At 54.3% G+C, this 20823-nt stretch overlaps 2 protein-coding genes across 6 annotated transcripts in view; one reads left to right on the forward strand and one right to left on the reverse strand.

The window, feature by feature from the left end:
• The first annotated feature begins 617 nt into the window (after positions 1-617).
• RASSF4 (Ras association domain family member 4) overlaps positions 618-20823 on the forward strand; it is a 34958-nt gene continuing 14752 nt past the window's right edge. For 3 of the 5 annotated variants that reach the window (XM_063780627.1, XM_063780626.1, XM_016918163.4), the window contains exons 1-3: positions 633-766; positions 11063-11162; positions 12671-12746. Coding sequence is in view for 4 of the 5 variants with exons in the window: in XM_063780626.1 (XP_063636696.1) it covers positions 11101-11162; positions 12671-12746 (138 nt within the window). In the remaining variant the exon portion in view is untranslated. Of the gene's footprint in view, positions 767-11062; positions 11163-12337; positions 12747-20823 lie in introns of those variants that run through there. The other 2 variants (XM_016918162.4, XM_016918160.4) reach the window with 2 other exon arrangements.
• On the reverse strand, positions 18226-19689 carry DEPP1 (DEPP autophagy regulator 1). Its single transcript, XM_016918164.4, has 2 exons — positions 19488-19689; positions 18226-18925 (listed from the first exon to the last, which is right to left on the reverse strand). The coding sequence occupies exon 2, from the start codon at positions 18898-18900 to the stop codon at positions 18256-18258; it is 645 nt and encodes a 214-aa protein (XP_016773653.3). The 5' UTR covers positions 18901-18925; positions 19488-19689; the 3' UTR covers positions 18226-18255.

The following is a 20823-nucleotide window of genomic DNA, read 5'->3' on the forward strand; positions in this document are numbered from 1 at the left end:
CTCTGCCTCCGTGCTGGCAAATATTCGTCCAGGAGGCAGTGACTGGGAGAGAAAGACTAACTTCTTATTCACCAGATCGGATTTCTTAAACGATAAGGAGTTCTAAGAGGCCATGCCAAGCAAACGACCAGACTGTACAAAGGTACCCCTTGAGCAATAAATAGCAAATGCTCTGGGCTTTACTGATAAGCCTCCCCAGACTCCAAGCCCCACCAGGCATGCAGACAAGTTCCTGCAGTGATTGCAGCGCCTGCGCAGCGGCCCTTGTTGGAAGTCCAGGAGTCCGCGCTACCCCGCAAAGTCCCTGGCCGCTGCCCGCACACCGAACCTCTCGGGGCTGAGTCGGGCTGCTTTCTCCGCGCGTCCCGGGGCGCCCTCGGGAACTCGGGAGCGCGCGGCGAGCTGAACAATGGCCTGGGGACACCTGGCAGGTCGCAGGCCCCAAATCTTCCCCGCCGCCCCTAGGGCACCGCCCTGCACCCGGACCCTACCGGCGTTCCCAGAGCGGGGCGGACGGGGCGGTGCCATTGGCCGGTGCGGAGTGAGGGGCGTGCTCGGGGCGGGACGGAGAGACCGGGGCGGCACCTTTGGCCGTGCTGGGCGAGAGGCGGGGAGCGGGGCGGGGCGAGGGGCGAGGGGCCGGGCGAGGGGCGGCCCTGGCCCCGAGCAGCTGAAGCCTGGGGTCAGCAGGCGCTGCGGGCGTAGCTCCGGTGCAAGCGAGGACACGACACATGCAGTGGCTTCTGGACTGCGCGATGACTGGACGGTGAGTGATGAACGAGCAGGAGAGTGCTTGGGCGTCCATGGAGCATCCCCTCCGACCCAGGACTGCCACCAGGCAGGGACGCTGAAGCCTGGGCACTTGTGCCCTTCGGCCGCAGCGCGCAGGGTCCCTCCCCCGCCAGCCTGGCGCATTGCGGGCCTCGGGCTCATTGCTGAAAGTGGGCACTGCGCCTGGCACCTCTGTTAAGCACTTTAGGGGCTACAACCTGAGCACGACAGATGAGCCCGGCCACTGGCTACACCTTTTTTGCTCACCTTGTCCTTAACCAGTTTCCTAGAAGCACTGATCCTAGAGTTGGGGAGACAGCCTAGAGGCCTCTGGCACAACTCTGATTTCACTGATGGAAATCGAACGCCAAGATAATAGCAGCAGGGGGGGTCTGTCTCACAATCGCTGTCTGTAGAGGGCTTGCCTTGCTCTGGGCCAAGTGCTTTAACACGATATGCCTGTTACTCCTCACAGCAAGTGAGAGTCCTACTTTCGTTATCCCGTTTTCAGATGTGAAAACTGAGGCTTAAAGAGTTATAAAATTGTCCACCTTTACCGGATGAGTTGGTGATGGAGCCAGGATTTGAACCTAGGGCTTGTTGTGCCCCTGAGTCTCTTGCTCTTCACCCTTAGTCTCCGAAGGTCAGCCTGCCTGCTGCCCTGCTCTTCTGGGCTCCTGACTCCGGTCCCATCCTGCACTTCCCACTTCCAAAACATGCCTCAGTGTTTTCATTAACCTGGCACGGTGGAGGGAGGGAGGCCTCCTCTCACACCAGAATCAGTGCCCAGGCCAGGGCCAGCACTTTCTTAAAACACAGTAAGGACAGCTTCAGGAGCCCCATTTCACATAGGAATTAAATAAGGTCGCACAGCAAATAAGGGCTGGGCTTCTGGAATTTGAACCCAAGCAGGTTAGACTCCAAAGCTATGCTTTGCACTCACAGAGGAGCCCCTCGCTGGCTTTGCTGTAGTTTAACTGCTCACAGTACTAAGGTGTCAATCAGGATTTGTTGCCAGAAACCATTTTTTTTTAAGTTAGAAGTGAATTGGTGAAGTAACAGGTAAATGTAGACCGTCCTGCCTTCTGTTCCTCTGTGTGGTTCCTTAGCTACTGCTGCCAGGACAGCAGGTTAGGGGAGAAGACAGGAAGGGAGAGGGTCAGAGGAGAAAGAGGAAGGGAGAGAAGAGGAGAGATGAAACTCATTAAACTTAGGTTAAAAAAATGCTGGCCGGAAATTGTCATGGGCTGTTTCAGCACTTTGTCAGTGTATGTGAAGGCTGTTGTCATTAGTTCTAGCCATAATTCTCTCAGTGTGTAGTGCTGGTGATTTGACAACAAAAAGGTTGATGCTACAGATTAAAGTGTCTGTCTGAAACTCAGGAGATTGGGTTGTATTTCCACCATGAAGCTCCAGTGGGTAGCCTGGAGGTCGAGAACAGAATCAAGGTCCAGGGTCGCCCTGGGTCAGGACCAAGTGGACCATGACAGATAACAAAGAACATGAACGAAACTTGGGTGTGTAGAGTTCAGATTCTGGAAATGCAAAGCCTCAAAGGGGAGACCCTAACTAGGGGATCTGCCAGAAAGCCCTCTGCCCTGGGTCCCTGGGGTCTGGGGCCTGGTTTCAGGTGTCAGCTCAGACTCTCTCCTCATTCATGGCCACTCCTGCAGGCAGGCCTCACATTCCCATCTCTGGGGCTCCACAGTCTCTCCAGAGCCCCCAACTCCCAGTGTCAATAAGAATAGTAATGGGAGCCTCTTTTCATTATGGGTGAGCCCAACACAAGGCCCATCTTACAGGTCTCCTCATTCGTCTTCACAGAAGTCATCGAGGATTATAGTTATTTAATTGATGAGGAGCCCAAGGTTCAGAGAGGGAACTGGACTTGCTTAAGGTAACACAGCCAGGCAGTCACAGAGCAGAGCTTTAAACCCAGAGCCTTGCAAAGGCTAGGTGGTTATTCTCTCACAGAGTATGTTTGGGGAAATTGTTTTAAAATAAAGAAAATCAAATAAGAAGTGGCTGCACTTCCTAAAGCTTCAACAGTTTTCTTATTTTTGTAAAAGAGAAACTTGTAGTTCCCAGGGTCTCCTTTTCTGGCTATCCCACCTTCTTCCCTAGGATATACTGTTGAGGAAGAGGCCCGGAACCCCCTCCCTTTGCCCTGCCTGACCTTGGGAAGCAGGGGTGGGGTGTCATTGAGCCCCATAGCTGCAGTGCTGGGAAGAGCCCTGAAGACTCTCTATCAGCTGCCACAACAGCTCTGGCTAAACTGATGCCCAAGAGACGGCGCAACACGCTAGGATCACAGGCCAAGTTAATGCCACAGCAAAACTCACATGCAAGGCTCTACAACGTTCCTCTGCCTCCTCTTTCTTGCTGTGACAGGTTTCAGCAGAGATTCTAAACCTAGGATCTGGGGATCTGGGAGTACGTGGACAAGAGCTGTCTCATCCCCCTGCAGTGATATGCAAATTGTGTGTGTGTTTGCACGTGGATGCAGATTGCAACAACATGCACATACATGCATTTTCTGGGGACAGTGCACTAAGCTTTCAAGAGACTCCAAAGGACTCTATGACCCAAAAGATTCTGAGACCCTTTTGTCTCACAGGGCCCTTATGTCCCCAGCAGTGACATGTGGCACACAGGCCTGGGGCAGTGGACAGCACAGGTGAGGGCAGCCGTAGAAAGCCTCCAGAGCAGCCCTGCAGCAGCAGGCACCCAGAGGGGTCTGCCCCTCTGCGTTGCACTCCCAGCCCCAGGCAATCGGGATATTGGACAGTGCCCATTTTGAGCACGTTTGGCCCGAAAACCATAGCTAAGAAGATCTTTGTTTCTGTGGATCTTCTCTTCCATAGGCTAGAGGTGAGCCTGGTTGGTGGGGAAGTTGAGGAGTGGTTCAGGGGGTTCCAGGAGCAGAGAATGTATGTTTAAGGTGTAAGGGGGGAGCAGGAGGACTGGAAATGGTTTTCTTGTCACAAATTGCTTTGCCTTGAAACAAGGGCAGAAGCCAGAAGTCTTGCCCACTGGGAAGGCTGGTCTGTGATCTACATGGGTGCTCAGGGCCAGGCTCTCAGAGGAAGGGGAGCTGTATCAGGGAGGCCTGGATGCTGGACTGGACTCAGAGAGACCTGTCAGTGAGAGGCCAGAACCGCAGCGGGGAGTAAAGGTGAGCTGGGCCTGTGTGGTCAGTCCAGGGCAAGGCGGGAGTGGAGGTGGAGGGGAGCTCTGTGCCCGCCTCTCCTGGACTCCCCTGGTCTCCATCACCTCCACCTGGACAGTGCAGAGTCTTCTGGGGCAGGGAGGAGTGAGTTGAGCCAGAGGGATGATGGTGGGAGTGGAGAGGAGGGGTCTGGTGATTGGAACTGGGCAGCAGGAGGGGACAGCAGTGTGGAAGGAGGTGGGAGCAGCAGCTGCTGAGTCGCCGCCTGCCATCTACAACCAGACAGCCAGCTCTCACCACAAAAATGCTTGGCTGAGGGTACCCCCTCAGAGGCACCTGGTGTCGGCAGACGCTGCAACTTCTTCCCTGGCCAGGCTCCTGCCATTTGCTGGCGAACAGGTGCTGGGAGGGGCCTTTTAAAGGTTCATTGTCCTCTGTGCCCTGCTGCCGTTGTGGCTGGCAATTCGAATGTGGTAGCCACGGACTGCAGCCAGGAACTTAGTCCCCCCAGGAATGCCATCAGCGTGGCCTGCACCTGCTCTGTGGCCTGCACTTGCTGTCCTCCACCAGCGGGAGCAGCTCAGGCTCCCAGCTGTGCCCCACACACTTGTCCTCCTTTCTTTTGCTTCCCAGGTCACTTTCTTTATGACCTATTTGATTTAAATCACGCTGAAATAAGAAAATAAAAATCACAATTTCAGGAAATGTGAAAACAGAGGTAACCAAGCTCTCAGACTTCACAGATATGCTTAGAACATTTTAATTTGGATGCCTGTATGTTTTCCCTTTTGCCAAGTGAGGACACCACATCTGTGTTGGCCATGTTTTATGTAAGAAGGGACACTGTCAGAAGGAAAAGCAGGCAGCACAGTCTTAAAATAAAAGGCTTTCAAGTGGACTCAATTTCGTGTCACGAAAGCCTCACTTCACTCGGCATCTTCTGTTCCTTTTGCCACTGGCCTGTAGGAATTGGGCCCTGGGGGTGACTGAAAGAATCACAGTCACCTTCTTCTGTAATAACTTTCCCCACAAACACAAAAAAGGAAAGACGGCCCATGCCTGGCAGCTCTAAAGCCCTCGGCGGCCTTTGTCCCTCAGTAGTGACAGCAGACTGTCTCTCTCTGCACGGCTGGCAGAGCAGCTGCTGAAGTGGAAAGGGAGAACAACTCACTGCTTGTTCACTGGGACAGGTAGCCATGGCTGGCATCCCGCCTAGGGGGCCTCCTCTGGGGTACAGACAGCCCTGGCTGCAGCTGATCACTCTGGTTGGGGACAGAGTGTCCTCCAGCCTGGGAAACAGGCGTGGAGGCCTGAGCTATGTCCTGGGACCTGGGGGAGGGGAACGGGCCCAGACAAAGAAAGTTGTACTTTCCCAGCAGAATGGCACGGCTGGGGGGAGGGGAGGGCCTGCTGGCCGACTTGGCCTGTCCAACTGCATCTGTCACTCTGTGGTTTTGAGCCTGAGCCTGGGTGGCAGGCCAGCCCCAGCCCATCCTCTCCTGACTCCTGCTGCCACCCATGCAGCTTCGCTTTAATCCATTTGTGTATTGGGCTTCTACCTAGGATCTAATTTCAAGATAAGGTTGTGCTGTTTATAAAAGACTGAAAAATACTCCAGCAGAGATTCTCAAAGGCCCCACCCAGTGCACTTGGAGATTCAATGCAAAAGGCTGTTCCAGGAAAATGCTCCAAATAGAGAGATGGCTCCCTTTCCTCTCCTGTTGGGTGTGCGTGTTCCCCCTTGCAGTTTGCTGCTGCCACAGCTGTCTTTCAGACACCCCTTAGGTACTCATGCAGTTTCCTGTAGATGTGATGTCAAAACGAATGAAATTCATCAAAATGAATGAAAGTCTGGTAAAGGGGATAGGGCGCAAGCACAGTGTTGAGATCTGCAGTGGAATTCTGTGAGTGATCCTGGAGCTCAGGAAAAACAGATCTTCTTGCTGTGTTGGGTCTGAGAACCAGAGAGACCAAGTGACTTTTGTGGGAGCCATAGGCTCTTAGCCCCTTAAAGTTTCACTAAAAATCACAGACATGAGGCAGATTGATTAATAGGAGAAAAGTCATACACATGTACTTAAGGTGCATGCATGGGAGCCTTCAGAATGATGGTCCAGCTTCCCAGTGAGTAACAGAGACTTATATACCATTTTGAGGTTACAGAAAGAACGGGGCTTAGATTCTGGTGAAACAGGCTATGGAAGGAGGAGAGGCTTGGCTAGTGAAAGTGACCTTGTTATGTAGATGAAGCCTCCCTCAAAGAGACTTTTAAAGGTGTGGATTCTCAGTCTCTCCTGGATGTGGGGAAAGATCTGGAAAGGGGAGGGGGCCTGGCTGCATTAATGGAGATTCTCTACAGATGCAAATTTTCCCACTGAAGACACTCGGCTAGCCACTTCTTTCAGGATGGGCAAGTGGCAGCCATTTAAGAATACGTCAAAGAAATATATGTTGGGGATAAAATATTTTCATCTCCTTCCCTTGCTTAGGGCCATGAAGCTAATGAGTGCTGGAGGACACAGAAATGTGTGCCTCTCTCAAAGGAGAGACTCTCTTTGTGTGGAGCCAAGGTTCCCACCCCGTAAGGCTCAGGACCCAGCCCAGCAAGCTGGAAAAACCTCCCTTTGCTGCAGTGGGCCCTGAGCCACCTCCCTTAGCTTTGCTCGCTGACCCCCCCTGCCCTCCCCTGGGATGGTGTGCCCCGTTCTCTGCCCCAGCTGTTTACCCTACAAGCCCACCTTGCCCTTTATCCCTTCACTTTGCCATCTGCAGCCTAGGACTCTCCTTTACTTTCCTCCTGGTCTGTCTCCTCTGAGCAGCCGCCCCCAGCTGGTGCCATTCAGTCATGGCCGGAGACACTCAACACATTGGTTGTGTCCTATAAATAAGCAGGCGTGCAGGGGAAAAGCACTCCTGAAGGCCAGTGAGGGAGAACCATGCTTTTCAAGTAGTGTTACCCAGAGCTCTAGAAGATGAGGCTCTCTGCCACCACCACCTCACTGTCAACCACGGCAATCCCCTTTAATCTGTTTTGCATACATTTTCTATTTGAACAAAGAGTTCCACAGTTAAGAAAATTTCAAACCCATTGGAGGTCAATATTCTTGTTGTACAGATGGGAAAATTAAGGCCCAGAGAGGAGAAGGCATGCAACGAAGCACCCCAGAGCTCTTTAGGAAGCATTTTCTATGAATAAGTAACCACTGCCTGACTTATGGGAAATTCCACTTCTAAGTGTTCCTACTACATATGGCAAAATGAACTTCTTCCCCACACGCTATAGGAGACCGGAAGTAAATGTAAATCATGCCGTGTTGTGAATGAGAAGTCACAAACTGGAGCCTCACTGTCCAGTGGACTAGGAGAGGTCCCCAGACACTGGTGGGACTTCTACCCCAGCTGATGTCCAGGCTCTTGACTCCTTGAATTCCTTCCCATATGAGTCAGAAAATAGTGAAAGTACACACTCAAGAAGGAAGAGTGTGCAAGGGGGTTGGGAGCTGCTTCCTTTATGGGTTTCTTTAACCAAGGGGTGCAATATCCAAGAAGATTCCTGGAAAAAGGTGGAACTTTCTTGAAACTGTGGTGCCACGCATTTTTACATGAAATATGGGTGTTCTGGAACTGTCGCGGTGCCTGTGGGTGTGTAATTGAGCATCTCAGAGAGTTGCCTGGTTAATGAGCGTATAGTGAGGTCCTAGAAGAAACCTAGGTCGAATCCAGCACCATGTTGGTTTCAGTTGGTCTTAGCCAGCTTGGCCCACACTCTGATTTTTTTAGAGTCTTATGACCCCTAGCTTCTTATGACCCTTATTTTAACAGTTTCCTTTTGCTGGTCATGTGAAATGGCTGCCTAGAATTTTCTATTCTCCTGCGATCATCTGTATTATTCCTGTCTCACCACTAGGTGTATCTGTCTTGCAAAGATGTTTAGTTTATTTATAAACATATTTAAATATAAAATATTACATTAAATATTTGTTGTTTTGATTGGATTATGTATTGCATGAGACTTGGTCTGGGTTATGCTGCAGTAACAAATCCCTGATACACCAGTGGCTTGTCACGGCAGAGGTTTATTTCTCCCTCTCAGTCCATATCCAGTGTGGGTTGGCAGACAGTCCTGGTCCACAGTCACTCAGGGACCCAGGCTGACTATCGAGTAGCTGCACGTGGCTTGAAACACGTGGCTTTCTGGGTCACCACGGTGGAGACAGGAGAACTGGAGGGTTGTGCACTGGCTCTTAAAGCTGCTGGCCTGGAAGGGACCCACAACACTTTTGTTCGCAGCTCAGTGGTCAGAATGAGGCCCACAGCCCCAGCTAGCTGCAGAGGGCCGGGGTGGTGAGCGACCACACGGGCATTCCAGGGACAGTGCATGCCTCCGCCAGCCAGCCACCTTTCAGTAGTGAAATATAGCCCAGAAAAATCCAGATTCCTGGCTTCTTATGAAACGCCAAAAGAGTTGCCCCGTCGAAGAAGGAATGTGCCCCCCATTCCCCATGGACCCCGTGACGAATGTCCCTCAGCGGAGTCACCTCCATGGCCATTGGAGACTTTTATATTATTTATTCCTGCTGTATGTGCACAGCTTTGGAAGAGTAGACTTGGAGGGAGTCTAGAAGCTTCTTGTATTTATTCAGCAATTTAACAACCATGTATGGACTTCCTGCGATGTGCCAGGCTTATCCTTGGGGCTGGAAACTAGTGGTAAAGCACCCCCCGCCCTCACCCCCACCATGATCCTGTTCTCTTGGGAGGGAAGTCTAAACAAGAGCTGGGTTCTGCAGGGCCCAGTGGGGAAATGGGAAGAGACGATGAGGCAGAGAGGGGCTGCCCCAACATGGACTGGGGCTTTTCTGGCAAGGGTTTCCAGGAGGAGCTAACATCAGAGGACAGGAGTAGTTCTGGGTTCTGAACAGAGAACAGCACTACAAAAGCCCTAAGGGAAAAAAAGCACAGGGCTCCTTAGGGGAGCCGTGAACTTGCTCAGTGAGCCCAGGGCTTAGAGCAGGAAGTTGGGGTGGAAGCTGGATACAGAGGAAGGCAAGAGAAAAAAACACTGCCTGTAATTTTGGGGTAAATCCAGCCCTTCCTGTAATGAGTTTGCTGAAAGCAAGACTTTGTTATGCTGAAGACCCACAGAAGCAGTGTGGGCTAAGAAACCCAGTTCCATGGCTCACCCTGGGCTGCACTAGGCTTCTGCCTTGCAAGTATATGAGGAACTACCCAGAGAGGCGGGCAGATCACTTTTTCCATGGGCAAGCGGAGGTGCCGAGGAACTGAAACTTTATGTTGAAATCCCTGTTGCCTGGCCAAGAAAAATGCAGCAATAAGTCCCCGGCTCCAGGTCTTGCTGCTGGGGGCCTGACATCTCTCCAGGCCCTGAGGTGCTTAACTCTGGAGCAAGGCAGAGGGGAGGTATGGATAGGATGATCCTGAGGTCATCAGGAAGCCCACTCCCTCAAATCCTTCCCCTTCTCCAGGCCAACTGTATTTCCCTGCCTCTTGCATCACAGGCTCATGCAGGGCTGATGCTAGCACAGAGGGCAGGTTTGTCACATTTGTGGGTGTCAAGCAAGGAGGGAGAGAGCAAACTGGACCGGTCTGAGTGAGTGCCTGAGGAGATGGGCATTCTGCAGGGATGGGCTCTGAGGACATTAATAAATACGACAGCAGGTGGAGCTGAGCTTGAGCCCCCCGCCCCCCGTGGTATTTGCACACACTCAGGTTGGGAAGACATGATGGGTTTGTGTGAACAGATGTGGGGGAGTTGTGAATGAGCAGCGCTCTGTCGTGGGCAGGATGTGGTGTGGCCCCAGGCTGTGCCCCCTCCCAATGTGTCCTAACACCCCCAGCCCTGAGCTGCAACTTGGGAGATGGAAGGTGGAGGCAAGGTCAGCACTGGAGTATGTGTGTGTGTGAGTGTGTGTCTATGAGATTGTGTGTGTTTGTGTGTATGTGTGTGTGTGTGCATGTGTGTGCGTGTGAGCATGTGTATGTGTTAAGTGTGTGTGTGTTGAGTGTGAATGTGTGTGTGCCTGTGATTGTGTATGTGTATGCATGTGTTTTTGTGTGTGTGTGTGTATGTATGTGTGTGTGAAGCTTTACCTCCCTGCCCAGCATGTAGGAGGCCTTGATAAGAGTCCTTGGCCACATTGACATGGGGGAGAGAAAGGAACAGGAAGCTGTGCAGATGCCAACAGGATCGAGAAAGCTCTGGTGGATTTACCATCCGTGAAAGAAACCTGGGGAGGGCAGGAGCGGCTCCTCAAACCAATCAAGGCTGTGTGTGGAAAGAGGGAATAGTATGTGTGTGGAACAGTGTGTGTGAACCGCGTGTGTGTGGATCCACTAATGATCCTGTGGGCTTGAGATTACCTTGTTGCACAGACGAGGAAAGGAAGGTTTGGGAGTTTAAGTCACTGCCCGTGATCGATATAGAGAAGGTGCTAAGAGACCAGAATCAGGGGTCCGAATGCTTGTGCTGGAACAGTGGCTTTTCTGCTTACTTGCTGGTAATCTTGGGCAAAGTGCTTAAGCTCTTGTCCCTGTCTTCTCATCTATAAAATGGGAATATGGTGATACTCACCTCACAATATTGTTGTAGGGACTGGAGGAGATAACTCAGAGAAGATGCCAACCATTTACAGCACATAGGGAACACAGTGCCGACTAACCCACTGCCAGGACAGTCAGTGATGGGCCACTGCCTGGCTGAGTGGGAAGGCAGGAGAGAGGCCCAGGGTAGCTCTGGAGGATTGCAGGAGCAACCGAGGCAGAAGCCATTAGTCAGGCTGTCCCTGCCAAGGGAAGGGAGCATGTGATCTAAAATGCTTAGGAGATGGATCTGGATTCCTGGGGATTATGGAGAGTCTTCTGGGGTGGGCGGCTGAAAGGACCAGTGTCACTGGCTCAGCATGACCTTGCCCAACCAAGGCAGCTTGACTGACATGTGGCCATGTGGGTCTGGGCCAGACCCTTTCAGCTGCAGCCACCTTGTGCCAAGGCGGTGTGATGCCAAGGCCGACGGTGTCTGTGCCAGGGCTGCGGGTGTTGGGTGCTGCACTGGCCAGCACTCCTCCGGCTCACCTGTCTGTCCTCCCTTCCTTGTCTTCCCAGCAAGTAACTTCTAGGTCTGCAGACAAGAGGAAGAGAAGATGAAGGAAGACTGTCTGCCGAGTTCTCACGTGCCCATCAGTGACAGCAAGTCCATTCAGAAGTAAGCCTTGGTGTGCAGGTTGGGTGGGGGAGTCTTCACATTTGCCATCCCCCTCATCCTGGGCAGCCTTTAGGTGGAGGGGTTCTGAGCACTTGTTCAGAGATCTGATGGGGTGCCCTGGGGGACAGTGATGGGGTGCTTCTTTTTGAGCCTGTCCAATAGGGGATCCCCAAGCTACACATGACCATGGCTGGGAGGCATGGGCAATAGAAAAGAGGCTCCAGATGGCAGGCACTTTATAGGAAATAGGTGTGTACAGGGCCTCATTATAACTTTTACATTGATTGCATGTTGACAAATAGTAATTTAGATATATTGAGTTCAATAAAATGTGTTATTAATGCTAATTTCACCTGTTTCATTTTCCCCTCTGTATTAGGCCATTCTTGTGTTGCTATAAAGAAATACCTGAAGCTGGGTAATTTACAAAGAAAAGAGATTTAGTTGGCTCACGGTTCTGGAGGCTTTACAAGAAGTGTGGTGCTGGCATCTGCTCGGCTTCCAGGGAGGCCTCAAGGAGCCTCCAGTCATGTTGGAAGGCGAACGGGGAGCAGGCACTTCACATGGCGAAAGCAGGAGCAAGAGAGAGGGAGTGGAGGGTGGTGCCACACACTTTTAAATGACCAGACCTCGTGTGAACTCAGAGCAAGAGCTCACTTATCACCACGGGGATGGCCCAAGCCACTCATGAGGGATCTGCTCCCATGATCCAAACACCTCCCACCTGGCCCCACCTCCAACACTGGGAATTACAATTCCACATGAGATTTGGGTGGGGACACACATCCAAACCATATCACCTCCTAACATGTACTAGAAGATTGAAATTACCAGTGTGGCTCACATCCCACGTCTGCTGGCCCCACGGCCCCACAGAGCCCAGCTTGGGTTCAGGCAGCTGTCCAGGCCTCCCCTTCCTCCAACATTAGCCAGGGCTGTGGCTTTCCCTTCGGGAAGGGAGACAGCGTTGAGGGAAAGTGGCTTACTGCAGACTTCAGGGCCTTACTCACAGGATCATCACCTTCCACTGCGCCTTTGGAAAGTCAGGGTGGGGAAGAAGCAGGCACCCCTCAGGGTGGCCCGCAGCAGCCACAGCAGGCCTTGTAGGAAGTGATATGGGGAAAAGCAAGAGGCTGTACAATGCCAAAAGCAAGTCCAGGGCATTTACTGTGAGGAAGCAACGCAGGTGGAGGGCAGGGAGGCTGCCAGGGCCTTACCTGTGATAGTGAAAGTGTCGGCACCCTGGACATCCTGGACCAGACGCAGGCCTGTCCCGTGAGTCTCGCCTCCTCCTCAGCCCGACCCCCATGCCCCCCACCAGGGCCATGTGCAAAACCATCTGGGTGCATCGCGATGGCAGTCTGGTCTCCTCTGGTTATGCCTGGCCGGCGAGAAGGGTGCTGTCACACTCCTGTTACAAATGAGGAAATAGAGGCCAGGGAAGCCAAAGGCCAGAAGCTGAGGCCCTGCCACACCCTAGGAGTACATGTGTGTCTTTCCCTTTTTAGGTCGGAGCTCTTAGGCCTGCTGAAAACCTACAACTGCTACCATGAGGGCAAGAGCTTCCAGCTGAGACACCGTGAGGTGAGCCTGTTGCTCTTGTTCATGGGGTCACCACGTACCCTGGGAGGCCCTGCCTGATACCTGTTGTTTCAGGGTAATGATGAAGACCATCCCCTTCACTCTCAGCAGTGACCTAGTTTGGACAATAAATTATATGGTCACTCTCATCACTCACCTCTGACCCTGAGCCAGGGACCAGGTTACCAGCAGCCAGGTCATCTCCCTTGCAGAGGGTCAGCGCATCCCTTCCAGAGTTCCCAGTGGCAGAAATCACCTTGGGGGTCTTCCCCCTTTCCCCTTCCCCCGAGACCTTTGTCCATCAGGTCCGTCCTCAGCCCATCACACCACTCAGCGGACAAGAGGAGTCAGTCCCTCTCTGTTCCCTGCTGGTCCCGCCACATATCTGCAGGGTCTCACCTGTGGCCCCTGGTCCCCAGTACTCTCATTTGTAAAGTGGGGTGTGGGGCTACACAGGGGCTTATAGGCTCAGATGCTCACAGCAGGCAGCGCAGGTGTGGGGAGTGGGTCTCCACTCAAGGAGTCAGCCGCCCATCAGATCAAACCATCCCTACTGTGCAGGACCATGGGCCTGGTGCAGCCAGACCCTTTCTGATTTTTCAAAAGAGGATAGATTATCTGGAATTTCATGAGGAATTTCCCAAATCTTGAAACATCATGTGGGCTAAATACATGTCTGATGCCAAACACAGCCCTTGGGCACTGGCTGGACTCTGCAGGGCCTAGGCTTGGGGGACCACCCACTGGGCAGGGCAAGTGGAGCCCTAGTCTTGCGGTCATTCACATCCTCTGATGTTTCATGCGGGAATCTTGGTTGGGCTTTGTGGCCCTATCTTGGTCTAATTCAACATATTTGTACCGCCTAATGGCAAGTCTTATCGTGGTAAGGCTGTTTTTTGGGGGGTTCTGCAGTTGAGATTGGGTTGGCTCCCGGACTTTCTCTCCTCACTAGTCTTGGCTCACTAGTCCTAGTCCTCCCTCTTCAGTAACTCAGACACCCTTCTATAGCTCCCAGGCCAGAGCTAGCCCAGGCATCCAGGCAACTCTGGGCAGCTGGGGATTGCCAGACAGTGGCAGATCAGAGGGCCGGCCGGAACCTGCTGCCAGATGGCCTCAGCCAGCCCCTGAGGCGTCCCCTTGGCTGGCCAGGCCAGACGTCACACCCTTCAGGAGCTTCTGGCTCCTGGTCCAAGCTGTGCTGGGCTGCCTGTGACCACCAGGCATGGTACAAACCTCACACTCTGCCTCCTTGACCTGCCCAGGCTGCGAGGCCCCACAGCTTGCTCCCCTCCCTCTCCTGCCATCCCACCTCCTCATGCTCGCTTCTGTGACACCTGTCTCACCCTGCCTGCCCCCATCCTGCACTCCCCAGGCCAGGCACCCTGTGGGTCCCTGTGCAGAGTTGGTGGGTGACTTAAGCAGCAGGTGTAGGCCTGGAGAGAGTTGGGGTGAGTCCTCGGTCCTGAGCTCCAGTGTGCTGGGTAGAGGGAGGCATTGGGGAGAGGGTGATGGCGCCACAGGGATTTCCACCTGTGCTGTTAACACACGCCACTTCATATCTTCTGGTGGAGGCCTGGGGTGTGGTCACTGCTGTTCTTCAGCTCTGGCTGTTCAGGGATTGATCTAAATCCCAGGTGGCTCTCCACAGGTGGTCCAAGCACCAGCTGCCCTGGGAACTGGTTAGATATGCAAATTCCTACCACGCCCCTCTCCCAGCCTGCTGAACCGAAAACACTGAGTCCTCCTGTCCAAGTTTTAAGGAGCCCTCCAGGGCATTCTGGTGGAAGGTCAAGTTTGAAAACCACTAGTAAGAGCTTAGTTTTGGCACTCGGGATTCCCCAAGATAATCCCCTCTGTAGGAACAGTTGTCGGGGGCAGGGGCGCGGGAGCGGGAAGCCCCAAGAGCCTCCACCCTGCGTTTGTGGTTTGTGTGTGTTGGTGTATGCTGCGGGACAGCCCACATAGAGAAGTAGGGGACTGTCGGGCTGGGAAGAGGTGTTCTTGACAGCCCTTAATGATAGAAAGTTAACCCACCAGGGGGATTTTCCTGTCCCTAACGCTGAAGAAAGTGTAAGGGTTTGACCTGGTCTCCATGGAGTCAGAAAGTACCTTTCAGGAAAATTCTGTAGCCTTAACAGCCCAGGGGGTACCGGCCTGAAGAAGTGTGTGTTTTTGCTGGGTCACAATTACCACATAAGACGAGGCTTTAGGCTGTGACACTGATAGGCACAACTGGTCCCTGGGGCACCAAGCCCCTCCAGGTCTCACTGCCACCCTGTGATGCACCCACCACGACCTCCTGGGCCACTGGGCACTTGCTGCAGGGGCAGGGCCATCCCAGGCCAGTCTCTCCTCAGGCACCACAGGCCCCAAGGGCTGGGCAGACAAGAGGTCTGCCAGAGAACCTCCAATGCACCAGGCACTTTGCCTCTCCTTTGTTTAATATAAGGTGATATAGGAATGATTATTTTCCAGGCAAAGAGATGGAGGCTCCCAGAGTTTAAGTCTCTAGTCCAAGGTCACATTGCAGTAAATGAAAGGTGCTGGCCATGGCCCCAAGCTCACAGCCACTTACAAAACAGCAATACCGTTTCCATTAGGCTTTGGAGGTCTCCACCCAGTATCAGTGAACAGGTCTCAGGGACACAGGGTGCTGTTTGTTGCCCTTGAGCCCCAAGCTAAGGGGCTCTCAGGCTGGCGAAGGGCTCACCACCCGGGGCGCGCTCCCAGAGCCGCCTGAAAGAGAACCCCCGTGTTGTCACTGCCCCTCACCCGCAGCACCGGCAGCCTTAGCAGTACGGTTTGGGGTGCCTTCTCCTCCACTGTCTCATCCCACTTCTCCGAAGGTGGGCAGGGCCACGCCCTGAGGCCAGCGTCACGCCCTGGGACCAGCGGCTCCTTGTGAGCCTTCTCCCCGCTTCCGAGGGGCTAGAGGAGGGACGCCTTCTCTGGAGGCTGAGGCGCCGACTTCCTGTATCATGAACCTCGCCTTTGAGATAATTTTGCTTGTATTACAACAAAAAGCCTGAGCAACGGGGAACAGTCTGTGCCTTTTGAAGATGGCAAAGGGCTTTAGCCAGGCTGGCTGGTATCTCAAAAGAAAAAAGGACCGCCCGGAAATGTCCTTGTGTAAACCCATGGCTCTGGACAAGCAAGTGAGCCCCAGGCTGCAGGACCTTTTCTGGGGACTGTGTGCAGGCCCCGCCCGCCTGGGGCGCGGCGCCGAGGCTCCGGGGCGCCCCCTGGTGACCGCGGGCGCGCTCCACATCCAGTCCCGCTCCTCGGCCCAGGGACCCCTCAGCAATGCGAGAAACGGAAGGGGCTTCCCCTGGTCCGGGGGCTCTGTCTCTCCCAGGGGTGCGGAAAACCAGCATCCCGCCTTGAGAGAGTTGCCCCGTCCCCTCTCCGAAGGCCTGGCGCAGACCACTGGCCCCTGGAGTGACTGGCCAGCCCCACGAACATCTGTTTTCTGGGAGCCGCAAAGCGCTTCCCAGCCTGCCCGCTCTGGGCAGGGCCTTGTGTCCCACTCACTCCCTTCTTCGCCTCCCATCCCCACCTTCCAACCCCACCCCCACTCCCCTCTCCACCTCCCACCCCCACCCCCACTTCCCTCTCCATTCCCTTCTCCACCCCCAGCCCCACTCCCCTCTCCATTCCCACCCCCACCTCCACTCCCCTCTCCACTCCCCTCTCTACTCCCCTTTCCACTCTCCCCACCCCCACCCCAGTGGCAAGTAGGAAGGAGAATGTAACTGCTCTACAAGGGCCCCACCAGGAGGCTTAGCTTGAAGGGAAAGGAATTCCCCTGGGCCTCTCTGCAGGAGCTTGGGACACTGCCAGAAGCCCCAACCACAAACCTGTATTCTACTGGGAGGGAGCGCCTTCCAAAGGTGCCATTGACCTCTTTCACACAGCTGGGTATTAGGAAGCCCGGGGATGGTCTCCTCAAACTGCCAGACCTCCCCAGATGCAGCGAGGTGGCTTCTGAGCATAGGGGAGGAGTCTGCTGACCTCATCCTAGTTGCCGGACTCTCCCTCTGACCCCGTTTCATGATGCTTTGCAGAAGGGGCTGTAGTGAGGCTGGGCCCAGCAAGCCTGGACCTCAACCCCTCTGCCTTGGTGGGTGGGCCCTCTGGATCTCTCCCGAGGATGATGATTGGCTAAAGGCTGCCCTGGCTAAAGGCTGCCCCACACGTTTGCCCAAAGTCAGGGACCTGCAGGTTTGAGACCACCACAGAGACACAGTGGGCTGTGACAGATACAAACATTTGTCTACAGTGCTCATAAATGCAGCTCCAAGTTCACATGCGCAGGTTCCCAGCCCTTGCAGGGTGTGAAGAACATTGCTGATGTCCCCATTTTATAGATAAGGAAACTGGGTAATTGCTTGTCTGAAACTTTTTCCTTTTAATATGGTTTACATTCTATCTCCCGAGAAAACACACTTAACAGAAGACAGATAAACATTTAACAAATCCAAAGCAATTAAAAATAGCCACAAAAAAAGAGAATAACCTAGACTGACAGCTCACAGAGCAAGGAGGTGGCAGAGACCTGCCCAGGTGAGCTTGGCTGTTGCCCCCAGCTCAATCTTCCTCCTCTCCTCTCTCTGTCCCTTCACCTCTGATCAGTCCCAGCCTGATTCCCGTTCCCTGATGCCTCACCTTCTTGCTGCCAGATGCCTCTAGGAACTAGGGTCCTTCAGACTCCAGATGCCCTGGCCTGGGCCTTAGGACATCTTGACTTCCCCAGTGGACAGCTGGACAGTGCCCTGCTCTCACCCACAGCTGGGACCCTGACCATGCCATGAGGCCCCTGTGTGGAAGTGGTGTAGGGGTGGGGATGGTAGCACTGTGTGGTACAGATTCTATCTTGGCCCTCATCATGGGGGAACTCTCCCAATGCCACCACAGGACGTATGAGTTGTAGCCAGCAGAGTGCCCCAGTGGTGCCAGGTGACAGTCCCCCGGAATACATTAGTGCATTTGCTAAGACTCCATGTGTTCTCTTGGGCCTCACAGAACATGGGCTTTGAGGGTGGGAGCCAAGAGGCAGACTTGGGAGTGCCCGAGGCCTTGTTCTGAAACACCTGGGGGGCTGACACCCCCACTACCCTCACACCCCTACCACCAGTTTCTCCACCAGCGATGACGGTAGCTACTCAGCCAGTGGGCTCCTATATGCGGTTACACGTCAGAATGGCCTGGGAGGCAGGTGCCAGTAATTATCCCCATATTACCCATGAGAAACTGAGGAACACAGATGTTAAGTTGCTCAAGGTGATCAGCCAGCAAGGATCAGAGCGAACGGGATTGGTAACATCTCCTCATGTGAGACAGGCTGTTATCATATTCAGAGGGGATCGGTCTCACTGTGAACTGCCCAAGCAGGGGCCTCTGCAGAAAAGCATTTCCCTTTCAGAGACCTGCCAGGGGCAGTGACCACCATGGAGGAGACGAGAGGAGATGCAGACCCAGCATGCTCTTTACAGAAGCCTTTATTGGGGAGGGGTCAGAGTTCATGGATCACCGGGAGGTGCGAGTAGAGTGTTCTGAGGACACTGCTGGGGCGGGGGCGGGGGCGGTGGCAGGAGGCCATGGCTTGGGCAGGCTGCCCAAAAGTCCAGCTTCTTAGGTCAGAGCTCTGCTGCCCATCCTGCAGTGGTCTTGCCAGGGAGTGCCCAGGCATCCTGGCTTCACAGAGCCTCCCTCTGGGGGCCCCCCTGGGCTTGCTGCTATCCATCTGTCTATGTGGACCCCAGAGGCCAGCAGAGGGGCCAGTCCTCCTTGGCAGGTCCCTCTGGCTTGGCTGCTTTTCCTGGGACTCCCCAAAAAGCCAGTCCAGGGGGTCCACAGCATCAGCCATGGGCAGTGTGGGCTGCTGGCCACTGAAACGTGCGGTGATGTCTCGCAGGGACACGGCAGGGCGGCCCTTCCGGCAGGCCTGGGCTGGCCTGTGGGGTGGCCTGGGTTGGCCCTGGGCCGTGGCCTTGTCCAGCACAGAGGTGGGCTGTGCCAGTCGAGATATAGACCTCACGTAGTCATCCAGGCTAGGAGAGGGTGGGGGCTCCTGCCCAGGACCCCCAGGCAGCATCTCCTCCGTGGTCTCCCGAATTGTGGGCAGATGGGCCACGGAGAGCAGAAGCCGGGACCTCATCACTCTGGCGAGAGGAGGTGGCAACCTGTTGGGAAACAGAAGCCTGGTGGTGAGGGCCTGCCATGCGTCCCACCGCCCCTCAGCGTCACCACACTCCTCTGGGGCTGCCTGTAGGAATCCGGTGCCCTGAGAGCAGTTCGAAGTCTACAGAGCCCAGACCAGAGCTCAGACTGCTGGGATCTTTCTTCCTGTTCAGGTTAAAAACCCCAAAGGCTTAAGATTTTATCATTATCGTTTCAGAATGTGCACAGATAAAGAGAACCTAACCTAACAAACACTGGTCAGAGGAAGGCTGGGTTTAAAACCAGGATCGGCCACGCACTGACCTTGGGACCTTTGGCAAGGCCACCTCTCCAGGCCTCCACTTACCCATCCATAAAACAGGGTTATAAATACCCCTGGCCGGGATGTTGTAGGAAATGCATGAAATAACCCCTGAATCCCTTTATAAATGCAAAGCCCTCTACAGACAGCCCTGGTCTCTAACCCACAGGGAGGCTGTGCAAGTTCAGGCTGGGAATTGCCCTCAAAAATAAACAAAGCCCTTGTGTTTTGTCTCAAACCCAAGGGCAGCTGCTGTCTCTTACCTGGAGCTGAGGAGGTCTGGGGGTGGCAGGAGAATGGATGAGCAGGGACAGTCCAGTCCAAAGGAAGCCCCTGGGAAGCTTGGGGGCCGAAGGGTGGAGGGTCCAGCAGGGGGTCCAGCGTGGGGTCGCTGGGAGGAGGACAGTGCACTGAGTCTCACAGTCCACCATAGCAGGCTCTTCCCCGAGCAGTGTGAAGAACCTTGGCAGGCAAGCTGCTTTTATACCTTCCCAGCAGCTATCCATCACTGTCACGAGGGCCAAAAATAGCCTGCTCAGGAAGGCTGTCTTAGGAAAACAGCTTGGTGGGCAGGGCCTGGCCCAGCTGCCAGCTTGGAGGTGTTTTTCTGCCTGTAGGAGGCTGGGGAATGTTTACGCTGCAGGGCAGGAAAGGGGTGGGTTCACTGCTGGTCAAGTAGGGGCACTGGGAGAGGGAGGGGTTCCACTGGGCCCTCACAGGTAGCCCCAGGGCCACCCCTGCCCCAAAGCTTGTTTCCCACTCTGTATTACACCACCCCATCATGACTCCTGTGAAGTTGGGCCAGGTCCTTGGCAACTTTGATGAAAAATCAGCAGCACAGGACCCCAGTCTGGAGGCAGCTGAGGCTGGGTCCCTACGCCTGCTCCTAGGAGAGACACACCCTGCTCCCAAGGGACCAAGGGCGGTCTGCGGGGTCTGACCCTGGTCTTCTTACACCCCAGATGGGGTGCTTTCGGAGGATTTGTTTACTTGTTCACCAGATATGAGGTGCTAGTGTGTGCTGTGACTGCACTAAGCACAGCAAACGTAGCAGCGTACAAAGGTGTGGCCCCCTGGAGCTCATATTCTAGTAAGGGAGGAGATCAAGCCAGAGATGAATGGGTGCTGTGATTCAGGCAACAGCAAGAACTGCCTGAAGGAAAGCAGCACAGTGGCATGCTGTGGTGGGCTGCCGCCACAGGTACAGTGGTCAGGGGTGTCTTCCTTAAGAGCAGATATTGGAGCAGAAACCTGAAAAAAATGGGAAAATGCACATTCCAGGTGGCGGGGGCAGCACGTGCAAAGCCCCTGTGGTGAGGGCGCGCCGGACAGACATGCTCAGGGCACAGCAAGGGGCCTGCAGACTGGACCATGTAGGAGGGGGTCAGTGGACCTTGGGGTGGATGCTGTGTTTCCCTCTAGGAGGGAGGGAAAGACACTGCAGGGTTTGAACAAGGGCACTGCAGTCTGGCTTCTGCTTCAAAGGATCGCTGCAGCTGCTGGGACTGGGCTGGGGCTGGGGCTGGGGGGCTGCCAAGGAGCACCTGGGCAACATTAGAAAGCCACTGCATCTGTCCAGGAGTGACCATGCCAGCAAAG

Source organism: Pan troglodytes, chromosome 8 (assembly GCF_028858775.2).
Source record: "Pan troglodytes isolate AG18354 chromosome 8, NHGRI_mPanTro3-v2.0_pri, whole genome shotgun sequence".
In the NCBI taxonomy this organism is placed as follows: Eukaryota; Metazoa; Chordata; class Mammalia; order Primates; family Hominidae; genus Pan; species Pan troglodytes.

What these genes read in the sequence shown, in the direction of transcription:
- DEPP1 (XM_016918164.4), bottom strand. Translation starts at nt 18,900, where the DNA reads ATGAGGTCCCGGCTTCTGCTCTCCGTGGCCCATCTGCCCACAATTCGG.